This window comes from Rhea pennata, chromosome 3, assembly GCF_028389875.1.
Source record: "Rhea pennata isolate bPtePen1 chromosome 3, bPtePen1.pri, whole genome shotgun sequence".
Taxonomy (NCBI): Eukaryota; Metazoa; Chordata; class Aves; order Rheiformes; family Rheidae; genus Rhea; species Rhea pennata.
The window spans coordinates 127,553,341-127,574,834 of NC_084665.1; the positions used below are offsets into that span (position 1 = coordinate 127,553,341).

Below are 21,494 nucleotides of genomic sequence, written 5' to 3' on the forward strand. Positions count from 1 at the left end.
ATGGACTTAACTGTATACTTTAATAATCCCTGTATTGTGCAGATATTTAATAAGAGAAATAGTAGAAGGAGTAAACCTGAGGGGCTGAATGACAAAAGCCAGTGTAAATGAAAAATAATCATTGGGACTGCTTCTTCTGGGGTCTCACAAGGATATAGCACTGACGCTATATAGTATTTTTGTTAATGACTAAGAAGAAAATGTGAAGTGACTGCTAGTAATGTCTGTGTATGACAAAAATGTGGCATGATAAGCTCAAACTGATTTTGCAGAGTGATTTGAGAGTTTGCAGAGTGTTCTGGCTTTCCTTAAACAGTGTTTGTTTTAATACATCCAAACACATGGTCCAATCTGAACAACATATTTAGCAGACTCTTTTATCAAAGATGAGAAACAATAACCAAGAAATTGCCAACCCTAAATTAAATCCAGGGGGCCAGCAGTGGCTAATCAGCTGAACAAATCCTTCTTACGTTGTTGAAAGAGGGCTAACACTTGAATTAGAAGCATCAGGTAAGAATGTGAAGGTGGAATTTTGCCTGTCACATTAACACCTTTGCTATGATTTCATTTACAGCTTATATAACAATGTGCTTTTTGAGATACATGAAATGGCTTCAGAGAGGAGCTAGTTAATAATAATTAATAGTGAGAGACTCAAGCCAGAACAGGTTGAGCTTCTTCTCAAAGACCAGATTAAGGATTTGTTTCATCACAATCTAAAAATACTGTATTTTTATTTGTTCAACCTGAAGCTTATCTTTTTTTAAAAAAGGAAAAAAAGAAAAAGAGATAAACTAATACTAAACTTGGTGTTAGTAATGTACTTGGTATGATTGAGCAGTAGTGCTGATAATATACCTGTGGGCAAGGAGATGTTCACAAGTGAGTAAGGTTCTTCTCTCCCTGTAGCCTCTTCTTTTCTCCCCATAGGATCTTACCTCTGTCTTCAATATCCTACACAGTTGGTTGTAACTAACTTGGCACCTGCTTCAAACACAATTGTAAGTTCCACAGAACAGAGGATTTTATAAGGCACGCTTCAGTCTCAGTATACCGAAATGTGTGTGCTCACTTTCTGTATAAAACTGTATAATTAAAAGCAGGAACTTTTCTTATGTAAGTAGACTGCAGTATCCGAGCTGGCAGTTGGTGTTGAAAATGTGAATTAATGACTTCTCAGATGTTCTTTACAAAAGTAATTGCTTTTTGTCTCTTAACCTTCTTCATCCACCTTTGTTTCTAGCTGATGACTTCAGTTCCCAAGATAATCTCGACGACCCAGAAGCAGGTGGGTGGGATGCTACTCTTGTTGCAGAAGAGGAGGAGGAATTCTTTGAACTGCAGATTGTAAAGCATCATGATAGTGAGGTAAGCAGAGACACAGACTAGATTATTTAGCTCACGAGTCTTTTAGTTGTTCTCCTGAGAACAAATATCAAAGATGGCTTATGAACTATATAATACATCTCTTGTTGAGATGTACTCAGCTCTTGAGGAATTGAACCATGATTTAAAAAAAAGAAAAAGAAAAGAAAAGGAGAATTCAGCAGTCTTCCTTCACCTAAACCCAGACATTATAAATACTTGAAATTCTGAGTTTTTATTAAACTTAAACAGACAAAAAACGCAAGCAAATTGGAATATCGAAGTGCGCAACTGGGAAGCTAAACAATCTTAACAGTAACTATGGATTAAGGCCTTTAACTGTGGCTAGTTGTATTCATTATGCCCCATGTTACAACATAGCTCACAGTTTTACGGGGGGAGGGATCTGCTTTATTAGACTGAGATGTTCATGTCACATATCTTGCTGTATGTTGTTTTTCTTTTAATTGAAAGTTTTAAATTCTAATTGGTGGCTTGTTAATTCTTACTGTTGGTTTGGAATAATATCTATGACTTTTTTTCCCCTTAACTTCTTGCCCTGAAACTTATTTCTTTTTAGTGTTCTTAGAGGAGCTTTACTCCTGATGATCTTCGGTTTTTTTGGTTGTTGGTTTTGTTGTTTTGTTTTAAAGCCTGGAAAGATTGCTACTGGGCTGTTTTTCTTATGACTTGCAGATAAGCCATATAAACTTTCTGCAATATTTAACCTTCAAGAAAATTCCAACTTCTGTTGTATTGCTACAACTGCTTCAGCGAAGTTATTTCTTAAATACTGAATGGATAGTTTTCATGTAGTATAATGGAAGAATTTCATTGCAATCTCTGTTGCTCTCTGTCTTATTTTAATAAATTAGGCCAAGTGGTCCTATAGTTCTGCATGTTTTAAAATTTGTTATGATCTTGGGGATTCAGAGATCTTCCCAGAGTTTGAGCAAGTTGGCATTTTTAATCCCCACATCTTCACTTGGCAAACTAATACTGATTTTTTTTTAATGACTTCTTCTAAAATGCAGACATTTTTCTTCATAGGGAGTAAACCGGAGAAGCTGGTTCTCAAAATTTATGTATTATGTATTTTTGTTAATTATGCTTAATTAATTACAGTTAATTATACTCCTAATTATGCTTATTAGAGGATACATTTTTTTCCTTTGCAGGTGAAAGCAGAAGCCTCATGGGATTCCACAGTCCATGACTGTATCCAGCTCAGTAAAGGAACAGCAGCAGATGAAAGAGTTTACCTTATTGTGAGAACCACTGTCCAGCTCAGCCATCCTGCAGAAATGCAATTAGTGTTACGCAAGCGCATCTGTGTTAATGTTTATGGCAGACAGGTATATCTTTTATAATCCTTCACATTTTCACTCTGCCCCAGGTTTATCAGTGCTTCAAGAAGGGAAGGCTGTGATCTGTGAAAAACGCTGCTAGAAATATATTAACTGCTTGCAGAGAGACTCCAAGAGGACAAGTAATCTTCACAGTATCTTCAATACTGGATGATGCTGCAGCCTTTCTTTAAAGGCTGATGTGTAACATGGAATATGAGAGATTATCTTTGCGTTTCAGTATTATTTGTGTTAACTACTCAGTAATTGTCTTATCCCCAATCACTAAAAAGTGGAAAGAGTTAACTTTTCATGAGCTTGGAATTCGTGTTTTGCAAAAATTGTATATCAGAAGAAAGCTGTGTGTTTTCCTATTCCTACAGTATGTTCCTAGATTATTGATAACTATTTCTATGTATATTTGTGTATCCAAGTTTATATAACCATTCATGCTTGAGACACAAATATTTAAGGATAAGCTGGCAATGGTTGGAGAAAGGGTTCCCTGTGTAATTCCTCAGTTAGTCACTTTTGGTCCTTTGTATTTTCCAATCGGCTTATTCCCTTATGATCCTGTATAGGTAAAAGCAGGATGTTTGACAAATGGAAAGTAGGTTGTGATTTCATTTGGAGCAACAGATCCTGAAAATTATTTTATTGTTGAGGAAGAGGACGGGAAGACAGAGACTCTGCTCGGCACTGTATCAGAATACAGCTTCCCATAGCAGTGATGATGGCAAAGCAGGAAGACAAAACTGCTGCTCTGTTTGCCCACCTGTAGTTAAAATGTGGGGCAAGAGCAGAACAGGTGTGGTCACATCCGGAAACCCTGTAGGCAACTCTGAACTGCTTTTAATGTTAGAAGTAAAAGAACTGCAGCTCCTGATACCTTAGTTAGGCAAAAGCTTTTTCTGAGAAAGGGGACAGTGTGTTTTTTTTTGTTTTTTTTGTTTTTTTTTATTATTATTATGTAGAATGGGAAAAGCTTATTCAACGCATACATTGAGCCTGCCAAAAATTATAATTGTATTAAGTCTTCATCAATTCCATTTTCTACAGATTTAGTCAATGATGCTTTCTAACTATTACCCCACACATAATCTTCAGCTTTCTTGCTGGCTTTCTAAAAATTCTCATCGATAACCTTTCCTGGGTGTTTGTCTCAGCAGCATCTTTGAATGACTCATCTCTGCATTAATTCAACAGTCCAGTTCTTAACCCTGCAAGGTGCCAAGTCAGCATAAACAATGTCCATGCCCCCTTAAATCATTCTTCATAACGATCTCTTTGGTCAAGAATTTAATGCCTGTACTTGTCAATATTCAAGACAAGTCACCTAGGGCTCTACAAAATAAAAAAGATCTAGAACTAGCAAATGCTGTGTTCGCTAGTTAAGCGGTCACCTTGCAATGAAGGAAGTTAATCCTTTTTCTTCATGTAAAATAAAGACAAGCAAATGATTTCTCTCTGAGCTAAAATCTTTGAATTCTACAAACTTGTCGGTTAATCTTTGGGTTTGAGCGTCTTCCTGGGTAAACTGTATTTACTTCAGTTGAAGTACACTAAATTTTTTTTTCTTAAAGGAAGAAATATTTTCTTTTTTTTTTCTTTTTTTCCTGCAGGGTTTTGCACAGAGTTTTCTCAGAAGAATGTCTCACCGAAGTTCAATTCCTGGCTGTGGTGTCACCTTTGAGATAGTCTCAAATATTCCAGAGGTAAATAGGAATTCAAAATATCTGAAGTGGGCTAAGAATCTTTTTTGTTTATTCTGAGCATGTTACCTCCTGCTGCTTCAAGCACAAGTTATAGTTCTTATGAAAGATTAAGCAAATTTCTTTAAATGCTGCCTCGTCAGTGTCACTATATATTCTGTTGAGTGGAGATCTGTCTGCTTAAGTCCTCAAAGAACTGTGGGAGAGAAGTGAAAAAGGGAAAGAAAAATGGGTAGATGAAGTGCCTAACTTGAAATATAGGTAACATGAAAATAAGTTAAAAAATTTTTTGCCTTCTTCTATGTAATGTCTTGATTTAGCTCTTGATTTCTGAGCATGTTCATACTTTCCTTCAATGTTAATCCTTTCCTTCCAAACCAGTGCTCTGTCACTTGCACTTACAAGTGCTTGCAGAAACATTAACACATGAAGAGCTGAAACCTTGATTGCTAATGCTGCCTGACTTTCTTTTGTTCGCTATATTTAGTGCTCTGTGCTGAATTGTTTCTGAAGCATTTTTTTAGTTGTAAGTTATTTGGAGTTTTGTTTTCCTTGTAGGAGAGAGAACATCTCAAATGTGTTTGAGTACTTTTTAAATACAAAAGATTCGAATGCAGTCCTTTGGTCAATCAATGGCAATGTCTCCCTGAGAGACTCTCAAAAGGCAAGAACAATATCCACATACAGCCTGAGTGATGACTTCAGTAGGGGTAGGAGCACCCATCCAGTGTGTATTGCATAAACTTCTTCAGTGCAATGAGGCTTATATTCAGAAATCTCCAACAAGATAATCTGAATTTGCCCTTGCGCTGAAGGAAAAACAATATTGAATCTCTCTTCCATGTTTTAAAAATGTTTTCTCTGCAGGACCAATGTGTGAGATTTTTCTTTTATTTAAAAAGGATGACATTTCTTACCTTTCTGCCAGGATGCACAGGGAGCTGAAGAGCGGGAAGCCCTTGCCAGAATGGCAGCAAATGTTGAAGATGCAGCTTCAGCTGATTCTGAAGCCTATATTGAGAAATATCTACGGAGCGTACTGGCTGTGGAGAACATTCTTACCTTGGATCGTCTGCGCCAGGTCTGTTTTTAAGGCTGTGGTGGAACAACAGAGAATACACTTACTGAGAACACTGCATGGCAATGGAACTGTTCTCATAAGCACCTACAGTAGCCTAGAAAAGAAAAACAAAAAGACCACTTCACTTCACTACATACCTCAGCTTTTCAAAGTGTGCCTGTGGCAAAAGTCCAAAGAAGCAAATGTGCAGAGGCAGATCTCTTTATGGAGATGTTCTCATTCAACTGCCTGTGACATGGATGGAACTGGAAGCTTTCTATAAAATGCACTTTCTGCTGTGGTTCCTTAATTTGTTCTTAATACTTTGCTAATTATGGTTTGAGTTCTTGTTTCTAACTCTTGGGTAGAGCTCTTGTCATTTTGCATGTATTCTGCCATAGATAAACCAAACCTGTTCTGTCAATAAAGAAGACAGTGATTGGGTTAATCCTAAGAACTGTGACTTGATCTGTTTACTAGAAAATACACGTGAGCAAAATACACATATTGAAAATTATTCTTCTGGATCTAAATTATGCCAGCACAAAAGAAATTTATGCAAAACAAGCCAGAGTATGCTCCTGCCCACTATAAATTAATGGTGAAGTGCGATGCACTCTTAAGTATTGAAAGCAAGTTCCCTGTCATGTGTAATTAGTTTAAAGGATTAAAATAAGAGCTCAGCTAGGAAAAGGAGTCTAAGTCTTTGCATCTGTTACAGTCATGTCATGGATTGAGAACCAGCTGTAAAATCCTGCCTGTGTCAATCAGCAAAATAAAACTTGTCCATTCTCAGACTTCTAACTCTAACTGTGTTATGTGCAATTATAGTACATCTTTGAGACAGAAGCCTGTGCAAAAAGACTCTTTAGACTAAACTACCCTGGGATAATTGAAGTTGGATTTTTTTTTTTTTTCTTTTTGTGTGGTTGGCAGGAAGTTGCTGTAAAGGAGCAGCTAATGGGAAAAGGAAAACTCTACCGGAGGAGCCTGAGCTCTCCCAATGTGAATCGGGTGAGTATTCAACGCTGGTATCTACAGCATAATGAGGGCAGCAAGACCAGCCTTTCACTTACAGGTCCCTATAATGCCAGAGTCACAGCGTACAGCAATGAATTTCCTTTTAGTTGATCTTTTTATTTATCTGTGCTATTTATGAGCATGTAAATAGCTAAGCAGAGGCAAAACCTGCAAATGTTAATACTTCCATCACACAGGCTAGTATGCCTGAAGCGTACTAGCATCCGCACAATCCAGACCATCTGAAAAAGCAGTGCAAAAGGAACTCTTGCAGTTATTTCTGAACACTGAATATTTTTCATCTAGATACCAAGTTGAAGATTTTTCCATCTTCCCTAGAAGTTTTGAAAGCAAATTACAAGTATTTAATGAATTAAACTTTGTAACAGCCTCTTATGGACATTACCTTTTCCTGTTTAGAACATAAGAAAAAGGAGACACCTTCTTGTCCAAAATCTGGAATCAAATGCTTTAGTGGACTAGTAATGAAAACTTTTTGCCAAACTCTGGCTCCTTTGCAGTCAGTAGTCAAGATTCACCTTATGTCTCCTGGTTTTCAGTTCTGCTTAAACTGCAAGATGGTTTCTTTTCACCCTTCTTTGTTTTTGTCAAAAGGTATATATTTATCTGTTGTTCAAGTTATGTAAGAAATAATTCTGCTTGCCTTAACCATTTCAGCTTTCTGGAAGCCGCCAAGATTTAGCTCCCCCCTATAACCTGAGCAGTAACCGAGTGAGTATCTGAAACTCTCCTGAGAAATACTCATATGACATATGACAAGAAGTAGCTGTAAAAGATGGGGTACACCCTCGTGCTCTTTATTATCCTCGGGGCTGTTCCTGGGACATTTTGGACATGCAGCGTTGGATCAGTCTGGCTTCCAGCTGTGAGCACTGCTGCCATCCACTGTGGGATGTACAGTGGCAGGCTCACTCTGAGTGGGTCAGGTTATGTGTAGCCACCCATTACACGGGAGTGTGTTTGTCAGGGAAAATTTTCTCATTGTCAGGCTTCAGAGCTCTTCTAAAGCTTTTACCTGGTAGGATACAAACCTTTCAGGTAAGCAACAAATTTGGGCTCACATGTAAGTCCAGGTCCACCTTGAGGATAGAATAGAGACTCATACAGTGAGCCCCTGACCTTTACAAGAGAAACCAGCAATCTTAAGCTTAAGCAACCCCATTAAGCTCTATAAAAATAACAGTATAGATCAAAAGTATTTCTTTAAAAAGAGAAAGATTAAATTTAAACTTATTTTCCAAAGCCTAGATAAGCTGAAGTGCCTTCTCCTGATAAATATTCTGCCCAGCATGCATGTAGTCATTTTAAAAGGGAGAATCTGATGGTGACAAGACATTTTAATGCATAATGCAGTTGCATGGAATAATAGAATTTTGATGTAGTGCTCTAGCATTGGTTGCTAAATATGCTACATTTGATCCATGTGGAGAATGCTAAAATATCTGCAGGTGATAAAGTGCTTATAGCAAGTTGTATATGGAGAGAACTGGAATGTTTCAATATTACAATTTTTATCTCAAAAATTAAAGATCTGAGTTCTTAATGATTTTTTATTATTTTTTTCCTCCCTTCCCCTCAATAATTTCCCTCATTGCATGTTTCAGAGTCCAAAGGTCCCAGCAGAGGTAATGCATTAGGTCCACCTAATGAGTGAGATAATCATCTTATCTCACTATAAAGTTTATTTTGCTCACTTAAACGCTTTTACTTCCTGCTTTAAAGATGCTGCTGTTGGTGCCTCATTTGCATAGTACATGACAAATGAGTTTTTCCATTGAAAAGCCTGTCATTAAAGCAGTATAAAACTGGTACAAATGAGAGAACATTCTCCATCTTGGGTGCATCTTGTATCTTGTTACAGAGCTATAGCTATTTAGATACCACGTTTCACAGTTCTGTGGACATATAATGATGACAGTGTGAAGTATTTGCTATCTTCTATATTTTTTCTCTGATGTTAAGGCTTCCATCAGATGATTAAGTGTTAACAACTTTGGTTTTCTGGAAAAGAGTGAATTTAAATTAATACAGGGCCAATGGAGAAGATGTTTATCCTTTGTATCATGTTAATACTCTCAGAGGAATGGTCATCTCTCTAGCTGTACCAAGCTTTGGTTAATTGCAATTAATTGGTAGTGGTTTGCATGGGGTTTTGCAGCTCTTTGCCTTATTTGGTGTAACCACTGACAAGCACACTGTACTGCTATAAGATGGTGCTGAAATTGTGTAGCTTACCTCCCTGCTTGCAGCGTGCGTAATTTCGAAGCGCTTGTTACCACGACAGTGATGGTGATGGGAGCACGAACTTCTCTGTGAGAGATTTCCAATTCTAAACAGGCACCTGGTTGAGGTTTTTATATGGAGATAAATGGAAGTTTTTGTAACCACTAGGAAATGCTACAAAAATTCATAAATGTTCATGTAACGCACAGACATTGTAAAGCAGACCGGTGATCTTAATCCTATCTGTTTTAGCATAAGGCATCCAAGAAACAGCCTCACGTGCTAAGTTAGTTGTCTTTCAGCTAAGTTAGTTGTCTTTGTAACTTAGAGAGGAATTCAATGGGTATGTAAAAATAAATCTTCTCCAGTGTTGATTTTTTTTTTTAACCAAGAATTTGGTTTTGCTTATAAGTGACTATAATAAGCCAATTTCAAGCAAGTGGTTTATTGGATCATAAGAAACATCAGTCACAGGGTAGTAGTTGCATCCTGAATAGGGTGCAGCACTTACCTGTCAAGCTTGTATACTTTAATGTTAGGAGAAGCCCTGAGTAGTTTTCCAGGATCTTTCTCTTCTTAACTTTTATTCCATCTCTTAATTTTAATTCCATTACTTCATTTCTCTCTTTAGTTTTTATCTCATTATTTCTTGTATTGCTGCTATCTCTACCATGGATTTTTAGCTTTGTAGGAATGGTTCTTGAGTCTCATTCCTGTATTATATGCAAAGGACCATTCATACTGTTAAAGTTATCAGTATGGACCATAATTATCAGCACTACTAATTGCAAGGACTCGTTCCCCTGCAAACAAAGAATATAAAACAAGTTGGAATAAGAGGGAAAGGTGGTTTTGGTGCAACTAAAATAGGCAGATCAGAAAGTTTCCAGAATCAGGACCTACACTTAATAGCAATACAGCAAGAGTTGTCTTTTTGTTATTACACACATGGATGAGTGGTGACATTCTCCTCTGAAGAGCTGGAAAAGTCCTTCTCCTGGACCCAAGATGACAGTTGAGTTTGGCACATTTTTGAAGAATATTAAAGATTATCTCTGTGTACTGACACCAGAGGCCTAAAGACAGCTTTGTAGCAGAGAACTTCTAAAAAGCAGGCAAGCTCTAGTTTGTTTGGTTTGTTTTGGTTTTTGGTGGGTTTTTTTAGGATTTTTTTAAAAATAATGACTCATAAGCCTAAGCTAACTAACTAGACAAGAAAGAAGAGAGATACCTTCCAAATTAGCTTCAGTACACAGTGTTACATTTGTCTCTTGTTAGATTAGCAGAACTGTATGTGTTATTACCCCTCTGAGTTTTATTTGTTTGCTTAAATAAGAACAAGCTAATTCTAACTCCTGTTATCACTACAGATACAAAGTAGTTAGGGAAAGTGAGATGAATTCTGCTTCATCTTGCACATCGGCACCAGTGTCAGGTAAGGTGGGAGTACAGACTCTCTTAGTGCTGATTTAGGATACAGAGCTGGATTTTCACATTCCAGGATGCTTGCACTGGAAGTTTAAAAATTCAGTGCACTTAAAAATTGGATAACTTATGTGCACAAAGAATGGGAGATACATCTGACCTGTTTTACAGGTGTCCTTCTGCCTATAATTATAATGAAAAAATCAGTTTGTTCTTAGAATACCTTGGCATTATAGCTATTGCTGTCTTTGATAGTTGTCTTTCCATTCTGAAATGTCTAGCGGTTTGTAACTCAAAAGCTTTGTATCCAAAAGCCATGTGAAGAGGACAAGATTGTGTAACTTAATCTTCAGGTTTTACTGAAACCAGAGGCTTTTCACCTAATTGGTACCATGTAAATCAGTGGAAATAACTTCACTTTCTTCACTGGAACAGTGAGGAACTAAGGAAATTGGGCTGAAAAAAAAGTCCCTGTATGCTTTTTTGCTCTTACACATTTTTTTTGCTTAATCTCACATCAACGTCTCCCAGACCCTCCCCAGGGCAACAAAATCAAACAGTATTTTAACATTCTTTGAGTTGTGTGACCTCCAAATACTCTTCTACTTTCTTTAAACTTCTTCAGCACCACTGAGCTGGGGCATCTATAGGAGGCAGAATTGTATGGAGATATTTTCCTCATCTGGATATAATATGAACTCTTTCTTATATTTTGATTTTCCTCCTGCAAACTAATTGCTCAGTGGGAGTCAGAGGAGACTTCAGTCCACCTACTAAAAGGGGAAGACAGTTTGATCATAGCCCAGAGTCTTTGGATGTTTCCATACTGCCTTAAGATGTCCACTGCAGTGTGGCAAAAAAGAAGGGCAGTTTCCGAAGCAGTATTTTGAATGAATGTAAGTGGGACAAGATTGCATGCATGAAGGCTACTGGAAAGAGACCTGTGCTAGCTGAAACATCATATAGCAGGAGCCTGAATAAGGGTTTCTGTGGAGTGGAATAGGAATACTTCTGCTGAAATATTTTGTGGAAAGAATTTGCCAGAAAGGCATGGCTTTGGGTGTAGGATATAGAGTTACAGGTCAAAGAGAATACTCAAGTATGAGGCTTAAGGTATGAGTAGAACAGTTTGGTCATCCACACTAATAAAGCAGGAAGCTTTTAAGAAGGGCTTAACCCCCAAAGGCATCAAAAATACAAGACTAAACAAAGTCCTGGTAATACTGTTACTCCAAGCTGGGTTACACGAGTTTTGACTTTCAGGATGGCTGCCTCCAGTCAACTCACTCTTTAGATCTCCAGAAGGTTACTTCACAGAAACAGCTTGTTGTCTCTAATCATAGGGTTGTTAGCTGGGTATGGCCTGAAGACAGGTGCTGCTTGGCAAAACTGCAGTTCACTTGTTATTCAAAGCAGGACTGCTTCTATGGGACTAACTTATAGATCCAAATGGAAACGATTTTTGCTCTGGGCTGCTTAGTGTGACCTTCAACCCATTGGAGAAATCTATTCCTCCTATCATGGCTTATTTATTACCTGTGAAACATTCAGGACTTCGAATTACAGTTAAGATTAGTTTAGCTGCCTGTCGTTCTCCTGTTCAAGGTCAGATTATTTCCTTGCATCCAGCGGTGTGAAGCTTCTTGAAAGATACCTCCTCCTCCTCAAAGGGAAATACATAAAACTTGTTGTCTGGTACCTAGCAGATCTGTCCACCTTTTGACTTCTTATCAGTATGTTCGCTGTACTATCATTGTCAAAGTGTTTCTGTTTCTGTTGCCTCTTTTGAAGAGGTACAGGCAAGATACAGATATAGATAGAAATAATACAGACAAATACAGATATCGTACAGAATTTGGACAAAAAAAGTGTGTTTGACTATAGCCTAATTTTACCTGAAGGAGGGGGGGGTGAGATTTCAGTTTGTACTGGTTTATCTGCCTTACCATCATCATCATGTCTTCTCAACCTCTGCTTCTGGAACAGTGAAACTTTCCTAGTTCATAGTCTGGAGGGCACTCTACTTACCTGAACAAGACAGAACTTTTCCACAAGACATCAAGGCTATTTCTGGCATTTGAGGCCAGGCTGTTTTGACACATAGACTCTCTAAATGGATGTAGGATTGCATTAAGCTCTCCTATAAATTAAGTAAATTAGCTCCATGTAGCTTTGTTAGAGCGTACTCTTTAGTAGTGCGTAAGCAACTGCTTTGACAGCCGTTGAGAATGTTTCTATATCAGAAGTTTGCAGGGCACATGCGTTTCAGTGCCCGTTTTTTTGGTACTACACCGCTAATTTAGTGCCCAGTTTAGTAAAGCAGTATCCTGTCCTGATCTACATTAAAACTTCTAGCAGCAGTTTCCTTTAGAGACCTTCTGACCAGTCACTTTGTGTAATCATTGCAGACAAACCTGTAAAAGATTTTACCTATCAAGGTGATAGCAAAAGAAGATTTTGCTGCATAGATTCTTGACGTTTGTGCGCTAGTGTGAAACGTGTTAGCTTTGAGATTGTCTGCACTGGCAAAGCAAGTTCATCATTGAGCCTTCCATTTTGGGTGGAAGATGCAAAGCCACACCAGACTGAAAAGAAATCACCCCCTGGCAGAGACTGGATACATACCTCTCATGGGATCCATTTAGTCAAAACCTATCTAGAGGATCCTGGGAGCTTTGGGAAGGAAGGTAGCTTGCTTCTTTCTCTGTTGGCTTTCCTACCTCATCTGTACTCACACTCTCAGACCTGAAAATCATATGTTTCATCTTCATTAACCATGTCAAAACTCTGTTTAATCTTTTCCTTGATTCTTCCTATCTGCAACTTGTTGTCATATGTTCCATCTCTCTCATTTCCAGTCTGTTAAAAGAAATGGAGCTACGACAATTTTCTTCTTCATCTGATCAGTTCGTCCATTATCTGATCCTAGGCACTAACATCCAGCTTTCAGGTGTAAGATCATATTTCTTTTCTTGTTCAGAGCTCTGTTAGTCCTTGCCACTCTTCTCCTTCACTCTCTGATGACTTCTTCCTGATCAGATACACAAATGATTCTATTCTATGACTTTTGGGCAGATAGTACTATTTTATTTTCACCTGGCTATAAGGTACTCAACTACCAGAATACAGCTATGCAATTGAGTGAAATATTATAGACTTGTAAATATAGACTCTTTCTATGACTTAATGCTGATGGGCACTGAGGGTGCTTATCTTTGCAGGATTGGGTCTTTCAACTAAAAATGCCTCAGGGGAAGGGTTTTTCCTCAGCTCTGCACATTGTGAACTTTGCAAAGCAGCTTTATGAGATGGCAGGGTGTGTAAATATGGCTGTGTTCCTGCTAGTGTGCTAACTTTGAAACATTCAATCTTTTTTTTTTCTGCCTAGGGTCGATGGGAGAGCCAGCAAGATGTATCCCAAGGTGCCGCAAAGTCCAGGAGGGGCATTAGTCCATCTCGTACCTCTCTGCCAGGCTCTGTGCAGCAGAATCACTCTCCTGATCCAGGTAAGGGATTTTCTAGAGCTTAGTCAGCTCTGGTGAAAATGGAATGAAGTCACCCTAGCTTCTGAATGTCAGGTAAAGCAGAGCAGAGCAATTTCCTCTCCAAAGCAATGTCTGTGGAGTTCCCTCTCTGCCCTCTTAACTGTGTGAACATATAGCAGTCATGACTAAGCTTATGCTGTCTGCCTGCCTACTGTAGCTGGCCTTTACTTTAAATTGGATACTAGTTCTGCAGAGTAGTAGATACCAAGCGTTTAGAGTTGTCTTTGATTTCTGAAAAGGCAGTCTTTCTCTCAGAAGCTTTATTTCTAACCAAAAGTTAGCTGGACTCATAATGTATCATCTGTTACCTGAGTAAAACAGTGAAAACCACAAGGCTAATAGTGTTTTAGAAAATAACCAGCACCGGAATTGAATGAATATTTTGCAGTTGATTGTACCTAATGTATAGTGAAGAGTGCAGGAATATATAGTGGTATTTTCTCAAGGGAGAGTAGAGTAGAAAAACAGTGTGAGAAAAGAATTGAATGCACCTACTTTTTTTTTTTTTTTAACATGGATCTTCTCATCTTCTACGTCTTGGAGGTTTTGTAATTGGCATTAAAACTCTATTGTATGGCCATCCTTTTCAATTTTTCCTTCTAGAGTATTTTCTAATTCTGCAATTTATAAAGCGTTTTATGCTTCCAGTTGCAAACAGCAAGTTTTTTAACACCATGTGGCATTTTTTTTTCTGTTTTTTGCACAGGAGTGTAAATACTGTAGCCACAGGTTAAAACTTATACAAATTCATATATCCCTTTCAAGGAAGGAGCAAGCACTACCTGTTTTTCCTTTGCCAATGCTTTGACCACAGGATGATGTCGTCTTAAAGTTTGACTAAAGTGATAAGTTTTATTGATTCTTCCTCCTGCCGCAAAAGCATAACTGGTTTCATCTTTCAACTCTTCCAGCAGGTCTTGGTAGCCTTGCTGCTTCCTACCTGAATCCTGTAAAATCCTTTGTGCCTCAGATGCCAAAGCTGCTGAAGTCTCTCTTTCCTGTTAGAGATGAGAAGAAAGGCAGGCAGACCTTTCCTCTTGCACAGCAGGTAAAAAATTAAATCAAATAGACTATGCAGTAATAAGGATGAGTGCTGTTAGACTTGCTGGCAAAGTGCTATTTTATATGTTGCTGCAGTGCAAACCAAGCTTTTAGTCATAGTAAAGCCTTGTGATGCATTTCCCCTCCATTCTTCCAGAGATAGTGGAGCTGTTTAAACTTATTGATACACTCAGCCCACTTGGCTTTTTAAAAGTGCCAAGTGTACTACCAATGTGATTTATGGTAATACCACTTGCAGCAACAATAGTAAAATTTATGAAGTGCACTTAGTGTTGTTTGTGTATTGCCAAGTGGAAAATGTAATTCTATTTTTAATTCTTGATTTCATTTACCATCCCCCTGCAGCTCATGTCACCTTTTTTCGTCTTTTGCTCTGTACTCTGGGCAGTTGGTTTTGTTTCCTCTCCTGTCTAGAGAACGTGCCAGAGAAGCATCCTACCTTTTGGATGCTGTGATTCAAAACACCTGCTCCAAATGTGGCTTCTGTGCTCTGAATGGCAACTAGTGAATGGTCAAGCAGATTGGAAAACACTACTCTTTTAAAGGAAGCAAACAGATGAAATGCAGAATACCATTATAATTAAAATTCCCTTCTTTATGTGAGAGGCTGTAGTTTATTTATAAAGGAATAGCTCTCCATAGTGTAAGTCTGGGGAAAAATGTTACGAAGATAGATCTGGAGCCAGATCTCATTTGTTAAAGTTTATGTAAGGCTGTTTGATCTGTGCTTTGAGCATCCGGTAACTCTACTCTGTTCTTGTTCACCAGTCTGGAGCTTAGAAAGCACCTTGTTTGTTGATGTAGATCCTTCTCAACTCTTCACATGCAGAGAAATATTTTAAAGGATATCCTTCTAGCAAAATCTAACATCCCCAAACATCTATTTTTAATGGTTGGATCCAGACATTCTGTTTAGTTGTTTGCTACAACTAAACCTGCGATTACAAGAACCTCTGTGGATTACTAGGAGATATTTTGTTACCGTAGAAGCACAGTGATATATTTAAAAATAAATAAAGAGATAAATAACACAAATACATTAAAACTTAAATATTGTAGGGTTTTTAAAGTAACTTCTAACAGACCTAGCACAAATAAAAATATGACAGTTTTAAAACATTTTTAAATTGATATGATTTTGTTCTCCACACAGTAATAAAATGAGCAAGTTTTGTTCCCAAATCTCAGCTAATTTTATGCTTTACTTTTTCAAGTTACCTTTCACTTATAACAGCCTTAGTGTTGAGACTGAAATAGTGTTACTTTACTCATCCATAAAATTGAGATAAATAAAATTAAGGCAGTGGTTTACTTAAAGGTATTTGGGTATTGGGAGATGCAAATAGGTGCTCTTTACAATTGCAGTGAGAGGCTTTCACAACTTCTTGAATTCTCGCTGAATCAGAGTGCTGAGATTAGAAACGAGACCTAATTTCCTGCCTCTAGTCTAACCACCTGTTCCCACTCCTTCCTACTGTTCAAGATTAGTCTTGTATTATTTGTCCTGAAGTCAGTTTTTAAACTGAAAAGACATCCATTTTAAGGAATTTTAATTTACATTATGGATTGCTATGGCAACTAAAACAATTAGATCATGATCACACCAGTTCTTAATAGAAGGGAATGCTATGTCCTTAAAATGTAAAGAAAATTAAAGATTAAAAAAAATTTTATAAATGTATAACTAGAAGTGTGGGATGTGATATGGGATGTGATAATGCTTGGTTGCGTTGGAGAGCACCCCAGGAGTTTCGTGACCAGTGGAGATACACATATTTATATAAATATGTGTGTGTGTGTGTGTGTGTGTGTACATATATGTGTGTGTATATATGTATGTGTACACACACACAGATATACATGTCTATGTGCTTGGTGGATGATAGGAGCTGCTATAGGGGTCAGGATTTGGCAATCAGCTTTACCACCTTATCACTAACCTGCCAGGGTTAAACAGCAAACTAGCTAACTCTTGTGTATGTTTTTCAGTTGTAGTGAACTACACAATGGAAGAGACAACAGAAATGATTTTTTTCTGAATCTCAGAAAATAGAAACTGATGCATCTTAGTGCTGTGGGAAAAATACAGTGCCAGGGGACGTAACCGAAAGGTGCAGGGTGAGAGTAGGTGGTAAAATACAAAAAACATAAAGGAGAAGGGAAACCGAAAGGGTATTTCAGCTGCAGCTGCAAGGTAATCTAGCTACTTAACAGGGACCTGATGGATTTCTCTTACAGGGAACAAAGCTAGAATATGGCAGCCTATTAGCTGTCTGAAATATAAACGCCACCTTATTTCTCAGGAAGTAAGTAACAAATTGGTAGTACTACAGAATAGGAACAGAAATTACTAAAGGACTGCTTTGCAAAGAAAACAAAAAGATCAAAATGATCTTCACCTGGCTAAGAGCAAATGAGTAGGTATGTAATAACAGTCTTTTGAACATAAATATTAAAAAGGTAAGAAATGGGTCACGTTATCACTTTCTCCTAGTTCAGCAAACTTCTTTAAGCAAAAGAGAATTTCAGAAGCTATTGTTGAGCTCAGCTTTCAACTTACATCTTTTGCGTTATTTGAGAGTATTTAATTAGCTCAAGTCATTAAAACCTGCTCTGGAAAAATGCTGGTGAACCATACTGAACTAGATGGCTGGCCCAGCCATCTAGTAAATAAGTCTCTGCTATACTCTGCTATACTGTACTAAGTGTAGTAAGTCTCTGCTATAGTGTGGTTAAATTACCAGGGTTGGATGGTCTTACATTTCTGCCAAATACATTAGTTTTGTTTTGCTGCATTTTCTTGTTAGCAATGTCTTAGCACTAAGCTGCCGGGGATTTTAGTGCTTTTGAGTATCGCTTCCGAGGGAGCAGTACTTAACTTCACTTATAAACTTGCGAGGAAAGGTTAAGTTCATCGTGACCAAGCAGCACTCAGAGTGGATAAATGTGGTGTTCTCAAACCTCCTCTTCTGTCTGAGTAAACAGAAGACAGAGCTCTGATCTCTTGTTCTGAAAATACTTACTTTAGCAGCTTCTTATTTCAATTGCACGCCATTGCTTAGGCTGGTATCAGTCTTAAAGTAAGTGAGCACATACAAAAGTTATCTTAACAAGATGGTCTTTCCTGGTTGTGTGTTTGTTTATAGGCAGTTGTTGCCTGAGTTTCAAAATTGCAGACACATTCCAGTCAAGGTGGTGGCAGCTAACAAAATTGCTGTCTTTGACCTTCTGATGCAAGTTTAGTAACTAATCTGGAGAATAATGAACCACAATTAATGAAATCTGCTCTCATATTCAAGTGTGTTTCTCAGACAGCACATAAAATAATTGAAAGAACTTCCTGCTCTCTAATTAGTTAGATTGAATTAATTTGGCATAATAGGATTCTTTATGTAACTAGCAGAACGGCTTCCGATGAAGCTGTTTATGTACCTAAAAGATTGGTTTCTGAAGAAGCTGTTTATATACTTTTTAAGTTAGAAAATGCCTATTTTCTCAGTAATCTGCTGCCTTTAAATTAATTGCCAGTACCCTGTAAATAAAAAAGCCAACAATTTAAACTTCTTTTGATTGCTGGAATAGCTTTTTATTTTCCTAATCTGTTCTTGAAAAGGCTTAGTATTGCAGTGAGCAAGATTTAAAGCCTTACCAACCCTTAGCGCTGATGGGGAGAAGTTTAAAATACTTGCTTAAAATATGCAGGTGAAGGGAGAAACAGAGTTTCATCTATCTGTGCGTAATTATATTATGTACATGCTCTTGAAGCTTGTCTTTTTTATTAACGTGCTGAGGCTCTCATAGTGTGCACCAAGCAGAATTACTGTTCTTTACCTTATGACCCTGTTGATCTCCGGGAACTGCCTGTGTAATTACATTTTAGGGCATCATTGGGTGCTGATATTAAAAATGTACATATTAAATTTCAGTTTCTATTTTTTGACATTGCTGTAGCAAAAGCAAATTCTTCTTACCAGTGTGCATTTGATAAGTGGTCTTTGGTCACCTTCATATTTAAGTACCTTGTTGGATGGTCAAATGTCTTTTTGTTAGCATATGGCTTAAATGCAAGATCCTGAGTCACTGCTATCTCTCTAAAAAAACCTCTTGTTTGAATTTCCATGTGCTAATATAATTCATCTTTGTTTGTGGTCTAGAAAGGTAGACATGTGACACGAGGAGAGGGCAGCTTTCAATTTGTTCTTCTTCACGTTCTGATGCAGACGTAGTAATTAATCTAAAAAATAATGAAATGCAGTTAATGAAAAGCTATCTAAACAGACAAAAGGCTTCCTCTGGCAGTGCATTAAAAAACACCAGTAGTTCCATGGATATGCTTGGTGCATAGTATAACTGAAAGAACTTACATTCCTTCATCAAGTGCAAGTAATTTGGCCTCGTAGAAGGCCAAATCTGGAAGGCTTTTTTTTCCAGAGTTTCAAATAAAGAACCATTTAGATGCTGTAATCAGCATAGCTTACAGATCCTCTGTGGCCGGCTGAGCTAATATGGGTCTAATTCTTGTGACCGAGTTGTTAATGTTTTGGTTTCTTTATGAGTTCAGTTTTCCCTATCATCCTCTTAAAAATACTTTCTAATAAGAATGAATATGGAAAACTGTCTTTTAAAGTTGAGAGACAACCACTGAAACTTCTTTAAAAACTAGCTAGAAAACGATTACGAATTATGCTTTTTATCTTTCTGTCTGGAACTAGGAATGAAATAATTTAACTGCATAGGAAACACTGTATGTTTAATTTTGCATAAAATATATTAAAAATGTGGAATTCAAAAGTGTGATTACTGGCTGAGATGTTCCACATATGAAAGGTGAAATAAAAGGTTTTTAGTTTGGATTAATATTTAAATGTACAGTGTCTTCAAAAAAAAGTACTTGGATTTCAGATCTCCTCATGAAATAAATGACATTTTATATTTGAAAGACTGACTTTAAAATGATTTTAAAATCAAGGGCAAGGAGGAATATTGTTGGAAGGGGAGCTTTTTTGAAATGGATTCAACTTTTTGGCTATGTATTAGGGGATTCTGAGTTCTTACTGCATTGCTGTGTGTGGCTTGCAAAAGTATTTTATCCCAAGTGCTCAAAATTGACTTAAATCCCCATTTAATGAAGCAACTGCTATGCCCTACTGGAGAAGTTTCCAATAGCTGCTTTTAAGTGGTGATATGAACATAATACTGTTAGAGTGACAGTCCTTGAGCTTAGTCATTCCTATCTGCAGATGGTAAAGCATAGACAACAGCAGTGGAAGCTTTCTGATAATGTCCTTTAGGAATGCATCAGCTATAACCTTGCCTGGATCATTTCTGGAGGTTGCAGGATACTGCTTAGACCCACTAGCCCAGTCAGTTCTGTTATTTGCCATCACTTTTTCTGCATAATGTGTATTAACATTTTAAGAATCTCATCCACTGACATCAAATTGAAAGGCTTCATACCAAATTCATTGGTCACCATTGTCAGAGTTGGCTTACAAAATGTTTAATGACATTGAAATACCATATTTTTCAGAGTCTGTAAGAGGGTGTCTTTTCATCTATGTAATGTGCGGTGTCAAAAAGGCTTAACTGGGTTAATGGTGCTTCTGTATGTAGTGTGAGGTGCACGTTCTCTTTTCTTATTCAAGCCCACCAAGATACCGAGTTGGTCTACAGAATGCCCTAACATCTTTGTGGCTTTCAGTCACCACAATCTGAGCTCCTGTCTGACCGGAATATGTTGTGCAAGCAGACTCGGAGATACAAACCTTTATAAACTCGCTATGCAGAATAACAGCTCGTAGGGGGGAGGGGAAAAAAAAGACTTTTTTTTTTTCCTACAGTTTGGTTCAAAGCTGTTTTAAACTGGATTGCTTTCATGTTCTCTCTTGCTCCATAGTTTGTCAATTTTGTTGAAGGAACTGTGCCAAAAATTAGCACTGCAAAAGGGTCATGTTTTGCCACTGGGTAAATGTATGTGTACTTTAGCAGCCACTCTCTATGCATGGTTAGTGACAGAATTTGGCTGTAAATTTGGAAATATTTTTCAGCCAGTAAGTGTCTTCACAGACAAAATAATATACCCCCACCAGGTAACTTGACTGCATTTCACATTAAAGGTTTGTTTTAGTACATTTTGCTACCCCAGTGGGGGTGTTTTTACCTATCTGTTTCTTGTCAACAGCAAAGTTGGGCAGGTGCCACTTCCGATAATTGCTTTTTTCCTCATGTTTTTCTAAATGTTGCTTGGCAAAGTTACTGTGAGAGTTTTGCAATTTGTCAGCCTTACAGGAGGAGAACATCATCCGCAATTGATGAGGAATGATTAAAGTGTAACGGTTTTATTTCTTTGGCTATTTGCTATCAGCTGTGGTTTTAGGTTTCATGGATTTGCATGCTGTAAGACTGAAGGTTTTTGAGAGAAAAAAAAAGAAAAAAACCCACTTTCCTGTGTTTCTTTTAAAGAGAGGAAAAGAAATCAAAGGAACAGAGAAGTATCGTTAAATACTTCTTCTTATTCCAATTCTAAGCTCTTGTCTCCGGATAACAGTGCCTCAGAGCACTTCCTGAGGATGGCATGTGTACTGGGAGAAAGCAGGGCAAAAGATGAAATTGCCTTTTGGTGCCAGTGTGAGAACTGGAGTGGGCTTTGGTTCCAGATACCGAGTCTGCTGAAACAGGCTGTTTCCCCTCCTATATTAGATCAGAAACAGTG

At 37.7% G+C, this 21,494-nt stretch overlaps 1 protein-coding gene across 3 annotated transcripts in view; it reads left to right on the top strand.

Moving 5' to 3' along the window:
* The window catches only part of KIF13B (kinesin family member 13B), a 127,522-nt gene that overhangs the window by 95,065 nt on the left and 10,963 nt on the right, over nt 1-21,494 (top strand). The window contains exons 30-37 of one of the 3 annotated variants that reach the window (XM_062573288.1): nt 1,247-1,371; nt 2,547-2,723; nt 4,337-4,429; nt 5,355-5,507; nt 6,423-6,500; nt 7,185-7,238; nt 13,564-13,681; nt 14,632-14,768. In XM_062573288.1, coding sequence (XP_062429272.1) covers nt 1,247-1,371; nt 2,547-2,723; nt 4,337-4,429; nt 5,355-5,507; nt 6,423-6,500; nt 7,185-7,238; nt 13,564-13,681; nt 14,632-14,768 — 935 coding nt within the window. The remainder of the gene's footprint in view (nt 1-1,246; nt 1,372-2,546; nt 2,724-4,336; nt 4,430-5,354; nt 5,508-6,422; nt 6,501-7,184; nt 7,239-13,563; nt 13,682-14,631; nt 14,769-21,494) is intronic. The other 2 variants (XM_062573289.1, XM_062573290.1) reach the window with 2 other exon arrangements.